General features: G+C 47.9%; 1 protein-coding gene across 1 annotated transcript; it reads right to left on the reverse strand.

The window, feature by feature from the left end:
• Positions 1–810: 810 nt before the first annotated feature.
• LOC311247729 (ras-related and estrogen-regulated growth inhibitor-like protein) lies at positions 811–18,084 on the reverse strand. Its single transcript, XM_084338733.1, is given in 6 exon segments — positions 811–3,456; positions 5,845–5,993; positions 15,441–15,490; positions 15,493–15,513; positions 17,241–17,297; positions 17,409–18,084. Coding segments are annotated over 6 exon segments (618 nt in total). The 5' UTR covers positions 17,461–18,084; the 3' UTR covers positions 811–3,167.
• Between the last annotated feature and the right edge of the window lie 113 nt (positions 18,085–18,197).

The following is an 18,197-nucleotide window of genomic DNA, read 5'->3' on the forward strand; positions in this document are numbered from 1 at the left end:
AGAAGCAAAAGTTTCCCTCCTTCTTGCTGTCTGACTGCGCTCTAGATGTGGTGAAGAGTGTGTGATATTTGGGTCACAATATCACTGATGACATGTGTGATGATGTTGATGTGCAGCGCCAGTGCTGCAAACTGTATGCACAGGCCAATATGCTGGCACGGAAATGTTATATGTGTACAGACAATGTGAAAATAAGCCTGTCCAGAGCCTATTGTATGTTTTATAGCACAGCAAAAATGAAAAAACTGCAGGTAGCATATAATGATGCATTTAGGATCCTCCTTAAGCTCCCAAGACGGACTAGTGCAAGCCATTTGTTTGTGATGTCACCATGCACCTTCCATGCTCTGCTGAGGAACCTGATGTTTAAATGTATGTGTCGACTATTAGAGTAAAGAAACAGGATAATAGGTGCCATTATTGATGTCAAACAAAGTGATACAAGGTACTCCTCTGATTTGTGGAAACATTGGAATTAATGCCTTTATGTATTTTAATCTACATAATGTTATTATTATGATAATGTGTTATTGTATTTTTGTTGTTGTTTTGTACAGTATATGTGTAATATGGACCTTGAGTCTGAAATAAAGTCTTCATCATATATTACTGTTGCACTTTACTGTTACATTTGCACTCTGGTTGGATTGTTGTGCTGTACTTGTGCTGCATGATGACAATACATTTGAGGCTAATCTAATGTTGTTAGAGGTTCCTCAGCTGAGTTTGATTTAGTAGAGGCTATTATCCACACGGTCCAAATGAAACCACAACACACAAACTATCTAGAGATCTTTTTGTTTAATAAAGGTTTATCTTTACCATAATAATGGGGTATTAATAACTTGCAGCTTTAAGCCATTATGACACAGACAGGCAAACACAGGTGCCGTTTGCTCAGTGTGGCATCACTTACATAATATCCATGACATCGAGTAGTTATGAACAAAAGTGATACTGGTCGTCGTTTTAATGCATAATTCCATAAACCACATTCATTGCATTACAATTACCTGGCACATATATCAGCACTATTTAACAGAGTGACCCCGAAGAGTCATGTTTCAAAACCGACCACAGATTCCATTTCTTCTCCAACCTGCTTTATCTCGACACCCCAAATCAAAGCCGCCACGATGGGAAGGCATTTCTCATCCTCTATTTATACACTCGTTGGAGACTCTATACACGTGATATTAATTTGTCCCATAAAATATCATTTATAATAATATTCATGTATTTTCCTCGTAGTAGATCTAGTGAAGGGAGAACCATTAAGCAACTCTTGGAGGCCGATGGATGATGTTCTAACATCTAAAACATTACATTTAATCATTCAGCTGAACGCTTTTATCCAAAGCGACTCACAAGTTCTGTATGACAAGTCAGCAGGAAGGGTACAACTCTTACATCTAATGTTCTTTAGGGATGTAATTAAAACCAAGGGGTTTGGGCAACATGCCTTAACCCGTTCACTACCACACTACCAAAGGGTTAACCCGTTCACTACCAAAGGGTTAACCCTTTCACTGCCACACTACCAAAGGGTTAACCCTTTCAGCCACGCTACCAAAGGGTTAATCCTTTCACTGCCACACTACCAATGGGTTAACCCTTTCACTGCCACACTACAGACGGTTAACCATGTAAGAACCTCGGTTGCAAAATTACAACATAACTTTTAGATTTGAGCTATTTAGAAAAAAAAAGTCTGTAAATGTTTATTTAAAAAGGAGCACATTTACATAGTCAATGGATCCTGTTGTTCAGCCTCACAATGTTATTGGATAGTAAATGTGTATAGGTCCCACATTCTGGCCTCTCAAGTTGATAATGTAAATTTAATTTGGGCCTTGCAGGGTTATTAAGGGTTAATCAGGGTTTACATGACAACGTGACCCAGAGTATCAGAACCCTGATGAAGGCACTTCGCCCCCAAACGCCTTGGTTTTAATTATATCCATAGGAACATTATTTCTAGAACATCCAGCCTCCAAGAGTCCCTGGACCTTCCCTCCCTGGCTCGTTGTTTCCAGTTCACGCACCTTGGTTGAAAGATGACGTTGCAACAGATCTTTTCTCTCCTGTAACAGATCTCACATTCATGCCACAGTCTTACTGAGGCAGACTGTGCATGTGACACATGATGAATCCCTCGTGAAGCCGTATCTTATAAGACAACTTACAGCACATTTATTTGTCAAGATTTAAAGGAGAAGCAGGCAAACCATATAGTTTGGCATGTTTCCTTTCACGTTAAAAATAACACGGCATCATTACGGGCGAGTAGATAGATACGGATTTCCTCTCTGTGTGCGTTCACGGCTGCAAGCTAACCTTGCAAAAAGCACAAATTAATGTAAGCGGATACAGACCACTAGCCTAGCTTAAACCTGTTTTTGGCCAATGGCATAGGCTAGCTGATCCGTATACGCTTTCCATTAATTTGTGCTAAACTAGGCTAGCTTGCAGCTGGATAGCTTTCTACTGAACGCACAGAGAGGAAATTGGTATTTGGCATTTGGCAATTGATAAATTGGTATTTCCCATAATGTTGGCAAGTTCCTTTAACACTAGACGGGTCTAGAATAGTCTCCCCTATATCCCGGTAGTTCTGGCTGAAGCGACATTCTAACATGCCTCAGCGATGAATGCCTAGCTTAAAACCTACGGGAGAGGTGTTTTTGGTCAATGGCTAGGCTAGCTGATCCGTATCCGCTCCCATTAATTTGTGCTAAGCTAGGCTGGTTATCTTTCTACTGAACGCACAGAGAGAGGAAATCGGCATCTATCTTCTTCTCCGACTCTGACGTAAGCACATTTCCCATAGGAGGGTTTAGAATAGTCTGCAGTTCTAACGCGCCTCGGTGATGAATGGAAACCGGGGGACCTTGAAACACAATAATCAGCATAAGCAGAAAAGCACACAGGTCGAATAAGCACCAGGGCACACAAATACATTACTGTTAACCTCACTGAACAGAGAGCCGTCACTCAATATCCGAACAATCAACAGCAAAACACAGAAATAGCACACGGCGCGGCCGAGCCAGTGGGTTCGTCTCAGTCTATGGGTCCATTGTTCCTTTGATTGGCAGACGGTTGGCTGAGAACCGGTAGCAGGGAGGGGGGACATTAGTCCACCGGTCCACCCACCGGGGGGCTTTCTACACCGATTTCCTCCTCTTGCCGAAGACATTGTTGATGAGCTTGGCCATGGACTTGGAGCCGCTGGGGCGCCTCCTGCGCTCCTTGGCCTTGCCGCCGCCCAGGCCGGCGTTGTGCGCCATTTTGGAGAACATCAGCGCCACCTCCTGGTAGTGCTCGGCGGCGGACAGCTCGTAGAACTGGCAGCGCAGCTCGGCCGCCAGCCGCTGGCCCTCCTCGCGGCGCACCTCCCGCACGTGACACAGGTCCTGCTTGTTGCCCACCAGGAAGACCAACGGGTCAGCGTCCCTGGAGGAGGAGGAGGGGGGGGGGGAGGAGGAGGAGGGGAGGAGGAGGAGGAGGAGGAGGGGGAGGGGGAGGAGGAGGAGGGGAGGAGGAGGAGAAGGGGAGGAGGAGGAGGGGAGGAGAGGAGGAGGAGGAGAAGGGGAGGAGGAGGAGGAGGAGGGGAGGAGGAAGAGGAGGAGGGGGGAGGAGGAGGAGGGGAGGGGAGGAGGAGGAGAAGGGGAGGAGGAGGAGGAGGGGGGGGAGGAGGAGAATGGGAGGAGGAGAAGGGGAGGAGGAGGAGGAGGGGAGGAGGAGGAGAAGGGGAGGAGGAGGAGGAGGGGGGAGGAGAATGGGAGGAGGAGAAGGAGACGTTGAGGTGTGAGAGGAGAGGAGGCGGCCTTCACGTCACACACCACCTTCAAAACCGCCCTCAAAGAGCACCTACGGGAGGCTGGTATTCGAAACTGGCTGGATATAAACGGTAAATGGACTGCATTTATATGGTAAATGGCGCATTTATATAACTGATTTTATCCAAAGCGCTTTGTCATTTTTGTTCCTCACATTCACCCGTTCGCTCACACATTCACACAGTGACGGGGGAGACGGCCATGCTGGGTTAATGAGGTTGTTTGAGTGTATAGGATCTTTGTACACCACACAAGGGTTAAAGGGATTATTAACCTTGGTAAATAATGGTAAATGGTGCATTTATATAGTGCCTTATATAGAGGAGCCGGAATCAAACCCTTACCCGGGTAACCTTCCGATTACCAGACGACGGCTGAGCCACTGTCGCCTCGATTTATCCAAAGCACTTTACATCTTGTGCTTCACATTCACCCGTTCACACACAGATGGCGGAGGCAACCATGCAAGGTGCCAACCTGCTCATCGGGAGAAGTTAGGGGGTTAAAGTGTCTTTGCTCACGGGAACCTTCTGATTACCAGACGACCGCTCTACCTCCTGAGCCACTGTCACCCACATATATCCCCCATATCTCCCCCACTATAACATAGTGTGTGTGTGTGTATGTTAATGAGTTAATGAGTTTGTGTTGAATTGAGTATGTGTAGAATCCTCACTATTCCCCCTGGTTAAATAAGAGAATATAGAAATATGATTTTCTGTACACCACACAATGGTTAAAGGGATCATTAACCTTGTAACCATAACTATAAAGGTTAGGCTTAGGGTTTGGGTGACGCTGCCAGAAAAGTGTCTTGTTAGTCTTGAGGTAAAAGGCACTTGTCAGTGCCCCAGGTTTATTCCCCAGCAGGGGAGCTCAAATGTTTTTTTTTGTAATAGGTAATATATGTACTTATTTGTAATACGTGCACGTTGTACATTTTAAATACGTCAATATATTACTTTATTATACCATAATCTACAATATGCACCTTTTTCCTGTGGTCGATTAGTACTTTATTTACATATTTATTTACTTTATTTACATATTTTAAGTGAGATCGGGCTGTTCCTGGAGATAGACCGTTAAAAACCTTGATCTCCAACCTTTGTCAATCAAGTTGTACATGTTTTAATTTATTTGTTATCCTTGCTTTTTGCCTCATCTTGTTATCTTATTGTTATGATTTGATATGCTGTGTGATTTTATATGCTGTGTGATTTTATATGCCGTTTTATTGCTTATTTCTGTACGTACACTCGACGTGACTATAACCCCAGGCCATCAGAGCCATGAACAATGAACATTGAGTGCTCAGAACATTGAACTGTCCACACACAAGCACACATGAACACACACACGACACGCACACTGTGCACGCTCACACACGAGCAGCCACTTAACACTTTAACATGAGTGGGCACACACTCATGTCGCACACAGGCACACTTATGGCCAAAGGAAAGGACACTTTAAATTAGAATAACAGGAACAGTGTATTGCACTACCAAAGCTAACTAGCATGTCCCATATGCTCTGTAAATAACTATGTACAGATACCGAGATGTCACGCCATGTTACCTGTTACCTGTTACTGCACAATGTTGTTTTCTTCTTTTGATTCTATTATATGTACCACTGTATTGCACATCGTTGCGGGCAAGACCACCCGCATTTCATTGTATACCTGTATGCCGTGACAATTAAAACTCTTGACATGACTTGACTTGACTATAAATGAGGGAAACCTTTTAGTTGAGTTTAAATAAAGGTTTGAAATTAAATAAGGGGTTTGTTTTATGGTTCATAATATACTGCTATAGACTAAAGCTAATTTAGTATATAAGATTCCTAACCATCTCAAACATTCTGTGGGTGTGGTAATAGGTTGGAGGCCAAACGGCAAAATAACAAAACATAAAGAACATTCTGTGGAGCGACGAAATGATTCTCCCCTCAAAACAGGGCGCCGTTAGCCCTTATGACGCGAGGTCGGTTCTACCTTTTGGCTACTCCCAGGTGCAGTTCTCTGATGAGGTGCACGATGGCTTTGGCGGTGAGGAAGGAGGAGCGGTCGCTGATGTCATAGACCACGACGAAGCCGTCGGCCCAGTGGATCTGGTCGTTCAGCGTGGACTTGCCCTCACACGCCTGAGAAACCACGGAGAACAAGACATCTAGGTTACAAATAGAAAGGTGTGATAGATAGTAGAACTCCAGAATACAATCTATCCATTAGCACCTGATTTTCATTGCTTGAAGTCTCAAAATGCCTAAATAAACGACCACTAGGGGAGCGCTATAGATGCATAACACAAATTGGACTATAAATCAACGTTTTTTTGTCCAATCATTACTTGCAGGACATGTTTCAAAACATTGCTGAACCGTGTGTGAGAACTTATTTTGCAATCCTGATAATCCATATTGGCTTGAAACCCGGTGATCGCCGCTTGTGGCTATATTGATTCATTTATTCTCATGAATGTGGCCAGTTTCATCACCTACAGATGTTTGACATGAATATGGCCACTTTCCAATTTACGTTTTATACATCTTATATGATATACTATATATACATAATTGAATATGTTTTACATGACATATTCCATACGCTCTCCATGTGCACCATATAGCACCTATTACATGTTTTCTCCCGATACTTATCTTACCAAACATCACCACTTAAACCCAAGCTTCCAAGTGACTTATAGATTTCTTATAGTTTACGACCTTATGTTGCCATTCTTCCAGCTCATAACTTACAGTTTTACTATCACGCCAGCAATACTTTTGTAATTTTATAAGAATAGGTTAAAATAATTAAAAGAATGTATATATTTTTTAAAGAGGCTATGTCAGTTAGGCCATGGTTAGACTAGTGTATTTGTGGCGTTTTTTTTATACGTTTTTGAATACGTTTCATGTCCCTATTACACAGAAATGCGTTTTTTGGCGTTTTTTTGTGGATACGGCTGAAACGCTAAATTGTGTTTACGAAAACGCCCATGCGCAGTAGATACCATCTGCGTGCCCTTCCGGTGACACTGTCCCAAACCAAATAGCTGCAGCTACTATGTGTTGTCAAGTTATTGTTATAAGGACCCCAGTCCAAGCTACAACAGTCTGCATTCCCTTAACAATTGTTTGTATTGAGCCGTATTGTATTGTACCCATATGCAATATGTTAAATAAAGTTTACATCCATTCATTCTGCTAGCATTACCGATTGGCACTGCCACTGGATAACATGAGCTAGTGTTAGCCATCAAACCCTGTTAGCTCAAAGCTCCTCTTTCAACTTAACATGTGAGGTTTTGCCCGCTGCTCACTACCTTTTCTCTGTCTTCTTTAAGCCTACTGTTAGGAATTCCCTATTCTCTGTCTTCTTTAAGCCTACTGTTAGGAATTCCCTACTCACTCTCTCTAGCCCCCACCCTCTCGTTCTTTACCCTTAGTGGCCACACCTGTTTGATATTCTATTATCTCTCGCACCTGTGGTGGCAGGCTAATTAGTCCCCCTGTGGGCTTTAAATACCAGGGCGCTTCCCCTCGTTTTGGCGTGGGGTCGTGTTGTATACTTGCCGAGTCATATTCTCTAAAACATCTAGACTCTTTCGGGAGATCCTCCGTCTGCCTATGCTGTTCTATTCTCCTGCGTCGAGATGTTTTGCTCCAGCCTTCGCCTGCTGTCGCCGTTGCCTGAGAGTGGGACTGGTCTGCGCTCCCTAGACTTCCACGGGAGGCATCCCAGTCATCCACTTCAGACCCCCCGCGCAGCTGTCGTCCTGACGCACATCCAGACCAGCGCAGACGCTCTCCAGTCCTCAGCGCGCTACGCGCATCTTCCAAGGACGCTCGAGCTTGGCACGCTCTCCAGACCAGCGCGCAACGCGCATCTTCCAAGAACCCTCGAGCTTGGACGCTCTCCAGTCCTCAGCGCGCAACGCGCATCTTCCAAGGACGCTCGAGCTTGGCACGCTCTCCAGACCAGCGCGCAACGCGCATCTTCCAAGAACCCTCGAGCTTGGCACGCTCTCCAGACCAGCGCGCAACGCGCATCTCCTAGACCTTCGAGCTTGGCACGCTCTCCCGACCAGCGCGCAGATGCGCATCTCCTAGACCTTCGAGCTTGGCACGCTCCCCAGACCAGCGCGCTGGAGCGCATCTTCCAGACCTTCGTGCTTGGCGCACTCCTCCTCGCAGACGCACCCCGAGGCGTCTCTCTGTTCCGACGCGCACACCAAGGTGTGGCGCGCACTCTGTTCCTCGGCTCCGACAGCGGCTACCCGGTGGACGACATCCTCGCCACCGCCACTGTTCCGACGCGCACACCAAGGTGTGGCGCGCACTCTGTTCCTCGGCTCCGACAGCGGCTACCCGGTGGACGACGCCCTCGCCACCGCCACTGTTCCGACGCGCACACCAAGGTGTGGCGCGCACTCTGTTCCTCGGCTCCGACAGTGGCTACCCGGTGGACGACATCCTCGCCACCGCCACTGTTCCAGCTCCCTGTTCCGACGCGCACACCAAGGTGTGGCGCGCACACCAAGGTGTGGCGCGCAATCTGTTCCTCGGCTCCGACAGCGGCTACCCGGTGGACGATGCCCTCGTCACCGCCACTGTTCCAGCACTCTGTTCCTCGGCTCCGACAGCGGCTACCCGGTGGACGATGCCCTCGTCACCGCCACTGTTCCAGCACTCTCTCCCTCGGCTCGGACAGCCAGCCGCCCCGGTGGCGATGCCTTCGTTCCCGTTGCTGTCCCTGTACCATTACGCACGCGCCTGGGTGAGTTTTGATTGTGATGTCACTCACCCAGCGTAGTGCCCTTGCCCCCGTTCCCGCTGCTGTCCCCGTACCTTTACGCATACGCCTGGGTGAGTTTTGATTGTGATGTCACTCACTCAGCGTAGTGCCCTTGCCCCGTTCCCGCTGCTGCCCCGTACCTTTACGCATACGCCTGGGTGAGTTTTGATTGTGATGTCACTCACTCAGCGTAGTGCCCTTGCCCCGTTCCCGCTGCTGCCCCTTTACCTTTACGCATACGCCTGGGTGAGTTTTGATTGTGATGTCACTCACTCAGCGTAATGCCTCTTGCCCCCGTTTCCGCTGCTGTTCCTGTACCTTTACGCATACGCCTGGGTGAGTTTTGATTGTGATGTCACTCTCCCAGCGTATTGCCTCTGTTAGTTAGTTTGGACATTTCATCTCCCAGCGTATTGCCTCTGTTAGTTAGTTTGGACATTTCATCTCCCAGCGTATTGCCTCTGTTAGTTAGTTTGGACATTTCATCTCCCAGCGTAATGCCTCTGTTTTTGGTTCTCACTTAGAATAGTATTTTTGGACTTTACATCTCCCCCTGTGTGTTTGTCACACGAAGATATTATTACTTTGTTCACTTTGTTATTTGGACTGTTCTGCACCTGCTCTGTTTTTTCCCTTTGTGCATTAACTCTCTCCTCTGTCCTGCAGAGCGGCCCAGATGTTTTCCCACCAGTCCCCATTTCCTCCCTGTACCCCAGCCCGCCTCCGCGGGCCTCTGTTCCCTCTGTTCCCCAGAACCTGTTCCCTCTGTTCCCCAGTTCCTCCCTGTACCCCAGCCCGCCTCCGCGGGCCTCTGTTCCCTCTGTTCCCCAGAACCTGTTCCCTCTGTTCCCCAGTTCCTCCCTGTTCCCCAGCCCGCCTCCGCGGGCCTCAGTCCCCTCTGTTTCCTAGTTCCTGGTCCCAAGTTCCCCCCTTCTAGTTCCAGCTAGTTCCTTGTCCCTAGTCCTCTTTCCCTAGTTCTCCTAGTCCCTAGTCCTCTTTCCCTAGTTCTCCTAGTCCCTAGTCCTCTATCCCTAGTTCTCCTAGTCCCTAGTCCTCTCTCCCTAGTTCTCCTTGTCCCTGGTTTACCTAGTCTCTAGTTCCTCTGTCCCAAGGCGTTCCCTTAACCTTCCCTTTGGCGTTCCCTTTTCCTGCCCGCCTCTTAAAGGCACCTTTCCTTCCCCTCATATTATATTCCTGTATTTGTGATTCTCCCTTAAAGGGACAGTGCCCTTTTCCCTGTATTTCCCTTTTGTTCAATAAATATCTGTTTCTTGGCAAACCATCATACCTGTCTTGTGTTGTGCGATTGGGGTCGGTTACAAACCATAACAGTACGACCCCACCAAGTCTACGACCCCAGCCAGCACAGACTGTGTATGTTGAGTTTGCCTTTTTTTTCTTGTTCCCTCTAGCTCCCCTGTTAGCCCAGTTTAGCTTCCTTGTTAGTCCTGTTTAGCTCCCTTGTTAGCCTGTTACTCCCCTGTTTAGCTTGTTAGTCTCCCCGGTTAGCTCCCCTGTTTGCTTCCCGTTTTGCCCTGTTTGACCCCCTGTAGCTAGCCATGCCCTGGCAGCTAACCCAGTCCCTCAGCAGAGCCCCTGTCTGCTAGCTTAGCCCCGGCTGCTAGCACAGCCTCTATGTTTATGCAGCCCTTGCTGCTGGCATAGGCCCTGTAGCTAGCCATGCCCTGGCGGCTAACCCAGTTTCCCTCTGCATGGCCCCGGCCTGCTAGCTTGGCCCCGGCTGTTAGCACAGCCTCTATGTTAATGCAGCCTTGCAGCTGGCATAGGCCCTGTAGCTAGCCAGGCCCAAGCAGCTAACCTGGTCCCTCTGCATGGCCTCCACTTTTTTGTGTAGTTTATCTCACACAGCTAGGACTGTCCTTCCAGCTAGCTTGTTCTCTCATGCTGGTCCAGCCCTGTCTGCCAGCCTAGCTCCGGCAGCTTGCGCAGCCTCTATGTTGATGTAGCAGTACAGCTAGCATAGGCCCTGTAGCTGTCAGTGCCCTGGCAGCTAACCTTCCCTCTGCTAGCCCTTTTCCCGGTGCTACCATGGTTACCCCTTTTGCTACCCTGCTTGCCCCTCAGTTCTCTAGACCCAGTTCCTCTAGACCAGTTCTCTAGACCAGTTCTCTAAACCAGTTCTCTAGACCAGTTCTCTAGCCCGGTTCTCTAGCCCAGTTCTCTAGACCAGTTCTCTAGACCAGTTCTCTAGACCCAGTTCCTCTAGACCAGTTCCCCCAGTTGCCCCTCTGCTACCCTAGTTACCCCTCGGCGACCCTGTTTCTTTTGCTAGCCCCACTCTTGTGGTGGCTTCCCCTGCTGGCTTGGCCAGTACCGTCTTGTTTTGCCCCTGCCACTCTGTCTGTATTTGTTTTGGGTCGCCGGGTGGCTCCCGTTGGAGGGGGGGATACTGTGAGGTTTTGCCCGCTGCTCACTACCTTTTCTCTGTCTTCTTTAAGCCTACTGTTAGGAATTCCCTATTCTCTGTCTTCTTTAAGCCTACTGTTAGGAATTCCCTACTCACTCTCTCTAGCCCCCACCCTCTCGTTCTTTACCCTTAGTGGCCACACCTGTTTGATATTCTATTATCTCTCGCACCTGTGGTGGCAGGCTAATTAGTCCCCCTGTGGGCTTTAAATACCAGGGCGCTTCCCCTCGTTTTGGCGTGGGGTCGTGTTGTATACTTGCCGAGTCATATTCTCTAAAACATCTAGACTCTTTCGGGAGATCCTCCGTCTGCCTATGCTGTTCTATTCTCCTGCGTCGAGATGTTTTGCTCCAGCCTTCGCCTGCTGTCGCCGTTGCCTGAGAGTGGGACTGGTCTGCGCTCCCTAGACTTCCACGGGAGGCATCCCAGTCATCCACTTCAGACCCCCCGCGCAGCTGTCGTCCTGACGCACATCCAGACCAGCGCAGACGCTCTCCAGTCCTCAGCGCGCTACGCGCATCTTCCAAGGACGCTCGAGCTTGGCACGCTCTCCAGACCAGCGCGCAACGCGCATCTTCCAAGAACCCTCGAGCTTGGACGCTCTCCAGTCCTCAGCGCGCAACGCGCATCTTCCAAGGACGCTCGAGCTTGGCACGCTCTCCAGACCAGCGCGCAACGCGCATCTTCCAAGAACCCTCGAGCTTGGCACGCTCTCCAGACCAGCGCGCAACGCGCATCTCCTAGACCTTCGAGCTTGGCACGCTCTCCCGACCAGCGCGCAGATGCGCATCTCCTAGACCTTCGAGCTTGGCACGCTCCCCAGACCAGCGCGCTGGAGCGCATCTTCCAGACCTTCGTGCTTGGCGCACTCCTCCTTGCAGACGCACCCCGAGGCGTCTCTCTGTTCCGACGCGCACACCAAGGTGTGGCGCGCACTCTGTTCCTCGGCTCCGACAGCGGCTACCCGGTGGACGACATCCTCGCCACCGCCACTGTTCCGACGCGCACACCAAGGTGTGGCGCGCACTCTGTTCCTCGGCTCCGACAGCGGCTACCCGGTGGACGACGCCCTCGCCACCGCCACTGTTCCGACGCGCACACCAAGGTGTGGCGCGCACTCTGTTCCTCGGCTCCGACAGTGGCTACCCGGTGGACGACATCCTCGCCACCGCCACTGTTCCAGCTCCCTGTTCCGACGCGCACACCAAGGTGTGGCGCGCACTCTGTTCCTCGGCTCCGACAGCGGCTACCCGGTGGACGATGCCCTCGTCACCGCCACTGTTCCAGCACTCTGTTCCTCGGCTCCGACAGCGGCTACCCGGTGGACGATGCCCTCGTCACCGCCACTGTTCCAGCACTCTCTCCCTCGGCTCGGACAGCCAGCCGCCCCGGTGGCGATGCCTTCGTTCCCGTTGCTGTCCCTGTACCATTACGCACGCGCCTGGGTGAGTTTTGATTGTGATGTCACTCACCCAGCGTAGTGCCCTTGCCCCCGTTCCCGCTGCTGTCCCCGTACCTTTACGCATACGCCTGGGTGAGTTTTGATTGTGATGTCACTCACTCAGCGTAGTGCCCTTGCCCCGTTCCCGCTGCTGCCCCGTACCTTTACGCATACGCCTGGGTGAGTTTTGATTGTGATGTCACTCACTCAGCGTAGTGCCCTTGCCCCGTTCCCGCTGCTGCCCCTTTACCTTTACGCATACGCCTGGGTGAGTTTTGATTGTGATGTCACTCACTCAGCGTAATGCCTCTTGCCCCCGTTCCCGCTGCTGTTCCTGTACCTTTACGCATACGCCTGGGTGAGTTTTGATTGTGATGTCACTCTCCCAGCGTATTGCCTCTGTTAGTTAGTTTGGACATTTCATCTCCCAGCGTATTGCCTCTGTTAGTTAGTTTGGACATTTCATCTCCCAGCGTATTGCCTCTGTTAGTTAGTTTGGACATTTCATCTCCCAGCGTAATGCCTCTGTTTTTGGTTCTCACTTAGAATAGTATTTTTGGACTTTACATCTCCCCCTGTGTGTTTGTCACACGAAGATATTATTACTTTGTTCACTTTGTTATTTGGACTGTTCTGCACCTGCTCTGTTTTTTCCCTTTGTGCATTAACTCTCTCCTCTGTCCTGCAGAGCGGCCCAGATGTTTTCCCACCAGTCCCCATTTCCTCCCTGTACCCCAGCCCGCCTCCGCGGGCCTCTGTTCCCTCTGTTCCCCAGAACCTGTTCCCTCTGTTCCCCAGTTCCTCCCTGTACCCCAGCCCGCCTCCGCGGGCCTCTGTTCCCTCTGTTCCCCAGAACCTGTTCCCTCTGTTCCCCAGTTCCTCCCTGTTCCCCAGCCCGCCTCCGCGGGCCTCAGTCCCCTCTGTTTCCTAGTTCCTGGTCCCAAGTTCCCCCCTTCTAGTTCCAGCTAGTTCCTTGTCCCTAGTCCTCTTTCCCTAGTTCTCCTAGTCCCTAGTCCTCTTTCCCTAGTTCTCCTAGTCCCTAGTCCTCTATCCCTAGTTCTCCTAGTCCCTAGTCCTCTCTCCCTAGTTCTCCTTGTCCCTGGTTTACCTAGTCTCTAGTTCCTCTGTCCCAAGGCGTTCCCTTAACCTTCCCTTTGGCGTTCCCTTTTCCTGCCCGCCTCTTAAAGGCACCTTTCCTTCCCCTCATATTATATTCCTGTATTTGTGATTCTCCCTTAAAGGGACAGTGCCCTTTTCCCTGTATTTCCCTTTTGTTCAATAAATATCTGTTTCTTGGCAAACCATCATACCTGTCTTGTGTTGTGCGATTGGGGTCGGTTACAAACCATAACATAACAAGCATTAAACAAAATGACCCAGTCATCTATTCACCTTTGTTTAATACACACAGCGTTGTCTCTAATGTTATCTAACTACTGATAGCTCCCGATATCATCAGTTTGGTGCTGGCTAAGTAGCGTGAGCTAACGTTAGCTTCTAGCCACAATGCTATACTGTTATAATGGCAAATTCCATTGACGTTAGCATGCAGCTAACAATGCTACCGATCTTTTTTTAGACTAAACTATCTGCTCTTGGTGGTCACTTGTGTTGATGTTAGTTTTGTTTCATCAACAAATGACAGGCAGAACACACAGTGAATGTATCCGTTTTGTTTATTGCACTTTTATTAGGCTTTGCTGAAAAAGAATTGCTGCATTGAGTAAATAGGCAAGATGGTGGCGCCCATAGGCGTCTGCCTTGTTGACATTTTCTTTGCTGGAGCTTCCAGGAAGTGTATTGGCACATTCAAGTTCTGATTGGTTGAAATTGCCTTCATGTTCGCCACCTACTGCCACCTACTGCTTTGGCAGTGTACTACATCAGTGTGCTCAGGTGACAAAAAAAAAAAAAAAAAGTGTGACTCAAGGCGCAGGACGTCGCGGCGAAACGCGTATGACAATGATACGAAAATGAAACGAAAGGTGTAACCGCAGCCTTAAAGATCTCCTCCGTTCAAAAAAGTTTTTTTTTTTATGGTTGACTCCTCTTGGAGGCGTGACTTGGACTATATACAGATTGTTATTTGTGCAGAACTTGTCACCAGAGCGCCTTTTTATCACATTCCCTGGAGAGGGAGGCGCTTCTCTGTGCTTCCCTGAAATTGAGTCCCACGTGTGATGTCACTGATAGGTCAAACCTCTCACGGTCCAGTATGTGGTAACTTGAAACTTTATCTGCAGCTACACAGAAAGCTGAGTAGATAATATTGACATTTCTTGACCGAATATAAGCTGCAGACTTGGAATTCCTCATGAATATAAATGGCTGCTTGTTGCAATTTGCATATTCATAGAACCTTGCATCTCAATGAGGGTAAAGGTGTAGAGATGCTGCCAAGCCATTTTCAGTCGTTTATTGAACAATATAGTGGAAAAACCATATGTATACTATTATTATTCAATATAGAACATTGTAAGGGTTTAAAATACATCTGGAGGGGACCTTTAAGAAGTCAGCCAATCCTTTGCATTTGCTCTACATTGCCTCTCAACCAGGGCCGGCCCTTCCTACAGGCCATACAGGCGGTCACCTAGGGCCCCGGAAGGGGGGAGGCATTCATAGTAAAAAAAAATTATATATATATATATTTAATATATATATATTTAAATATATATATATATATATATATATATATATATATATATATATATATATATATATATATATATATATATATATATATATATATATATATATATATATATATATATATATATATTATATATTATATTATATATTTATATATACAGTATATAATACTACAAGTGCAAGGATGTTAAGTGATAAAAACAAGCGTAACACACATTATCTGATGACAATATTGCCTTGTCCCCGTCTGGCCTGTGTCTCTGTTCTCACCTGGGAGCAAGGATCATACAGCTCGAGATTCAGCTGCCTCCCTTCGAAGAGAGACGCTTCCTGTATATGCACTCTGCATGGAGAGAGAGAGAGAGAGAGAGAGAGAGAGAGAGAGAGAGAGAGAGAGAGAGAGAGAGAGAGAGAGAGAGAGAGAGAGAGAGAGAGAGAGAGAGAGAGAGAGAGAGAGAGAGAGAGAGAGAGAGAAAGAGAGAGAGGGGAGGTTAGGGGGGGGGGTGAGAGAAGGTTGCAGAAAGATAAGATAAGATGAGATAAGATTGCCTTTATTGATCCCCTTGGGGAAATTCACGTGTCATAGCAGCATGAGGGAGGGGAGGTACATGCAGGTATGGGCAGGGTAATAGTAGAAATACATAATATAGGCAATCAAATTAGATATGAATATAGAAATATGAGAAAATAAACAGTGTAAACTATATAATTAATATAAAAATACGAGGGACAAACTGTGTAAACTAAGGTGCAGATGAGGGTCTGTATGCCCTATCGGTTATATATTATATGTTACAATAAATATAGGCAATAAAGAATTAGAATCTGAATGTATACTATATGAGTAAGAGTAAAAGTAAACAGTATATACACAAGGTGCAGTAAGGTGCCCTATAACATGATATTAATATACGTCATACGTTGTAGTCCGTGCAGGTAGAGAAGGTAAGGACGTTAAGTGTGTGTGTGTGTGTGTGCGTGTGTGTGTGTGTGTATGTGTGTGCGTGCGTGCATGTGTGTGTGTGTGTGTGAGAGAGAGAACAATGCAGAAAGAATGAGGGAGAGAGAGGAGAGAGCTGCATGGGGAGGAGAACACAAAGTCATGTACTTCTCAAAGTGTCGACTATGAGGCAATTAAACTGAGCTGAAGTTTCTAGGACAGGCTCTACCTTTGAAGAACAGGCTGGTAGGATGCCAAGCAATGCCACGCATGAGAACGAAGGCACAGGCTCAGATGAAACGGGGAAACAATGTCCTATTGAGACCTGATTAGTGACCAAAGTGAGACATTCCCTCACAAGGGGGGTAGCTATTATACCCAGGGTTATTGGGGGACCCACGCTTGGGACAATAAACGTGACATTTCGTGAGCTAAACTGCAAGTCTATAAGCGACAAACCTGGAAAGATGGATACTATACACGGATGGCTGCAATTAGAAACTGGCCCCGGTAAATGTCCAAACCCCCCAGCCCCCCCCCCCCCCCCCCCCCCAACGTACAGTTTCTTCCCCTCGAATGTATATATTTTTCTTTTAAGATCTCTTTCTCTTAACAGTACTGTATATTGAGTATTATGTCTTGGATGTCATAAATGTTCTTGATGAAACAGTACTGTATATCTGTATGTCATAAATGTCTTGATGAATTTAAAATGGGGGACCCGGATGTAAACAAGACGAAAGACTTTTCTGGTCTGCATCCCCTTAACAATGGTTTGTATTGAGCCCCGTACTGTATTGTACATATTCTGCATACAGTTTTCAATCAATCAATCAATCAATCAATCAACACAACTACTATTATTTGAAATTGGAAACTCAATAATGTATGCGTATAAAAAAATACCATGCATAATAGTTCACCGAGCAGCATCGTGCAGAATGAACTATGATGTAATTACACCCTGGAGGAGTCTGAACTATAAGTAAGGAGTTGCGCACTGAGGTGACCACAAGAGCCACGATGCGCACCCCCTTGTCCAAGTCAACTGCTGTACACGAGAAAGAGTCTTTTCCCCATGATGCAATCACACTCAAATCACATTTATGATCAAAATAAAATGACTTTACCTGATGACGAGGCGTACTCTCCAATGAATCGCCTCGTTAGGAATCGAACGATGAGCGCTGCAATTAATAAAGAAAGAGCGATGGTCGAATGGATCAGAAACGGTTATTATGTCTTTGAAATCAAGTTAAGTTCTAAAAAGAAAAAGGAAACTTAAGTGTCTGTCCTACCTGATTTCCCGACTCCTTCACTTCCAAGAACCGCAAGTTTTATGTCATTCATATTCGCGCGGCAGTCAAGTTTCGCAACTGGTTCCCAAAAAAATAAACAAAGCAGAGATCGAGCTTAGCCTATATACTCAGTCAGTCACCGGTCGAGAAACAATCGCCTCCTTTTTCAAATAGCATCATCTGACGCACAGGAGCGCATTGTTTGACAATCGGTATTGAACAAGAGAGAGATGTCAAGATGTCACGTTCGCATTGTCTGCACCCCTCTGGTCGCTCCGTCAGGTTACCTGAAGCGACACTGTGCTGCACAGCGGGGTGGCGTTCGCTTTGGTAGAGTCCTCCTGGCTGTGCGCCTCTATACTGGGAGAGTAGAGTCCTGTGCGCCTGTTACTGGAGTGGGAGAGTAGAGTCCTGTCTGTGCGCCTGTTGCTGGGAGAGTAGAGTCCTGTCTGTGCGCATGTTACTGGGAGAGTAGAGTCCTGTGCGCCTGTTACTGGGAGAGTAGAGTCCTGTCTGTGCGCCTGTTACTGGGAGAGTAGAGTCCTGTCTGTGCGCCTGTTACTGGGAGAGTAGAGTCGTGTTGTGTTGTCCTTGTACTGGGAGAGTAGAGTCGTGTTGTGTTGTCCTTGTACTGGGAGAGGAACAACAGGCGGACTATTCTGTCACTGTGACGAGAACAACCATTGAAGTGCGCGTCCTGCTGACATCAGGGGGGCTTTTTTATAAGCGAGGGAGCAGTCTATTTTTCCTGCTGGCGGGAATTGTTTATCACCCATCCATCCTTCAACC

The sequence above is a fragment of the Notolepis coatsorum genome, assembly GCF_963971535.1.
Source record: "Notolepis coatsorum genome assembly, contig: SCAFFOLD_3193, whole genome shotgun sequence".
Taxonomy (NCBI): domain Eukaryota; kingdom Metazoa; phylum Chordata; class Actinopteri; order Aulopiformes; family Paralepididae; genus Notolepis; species Notolepis coatsorum.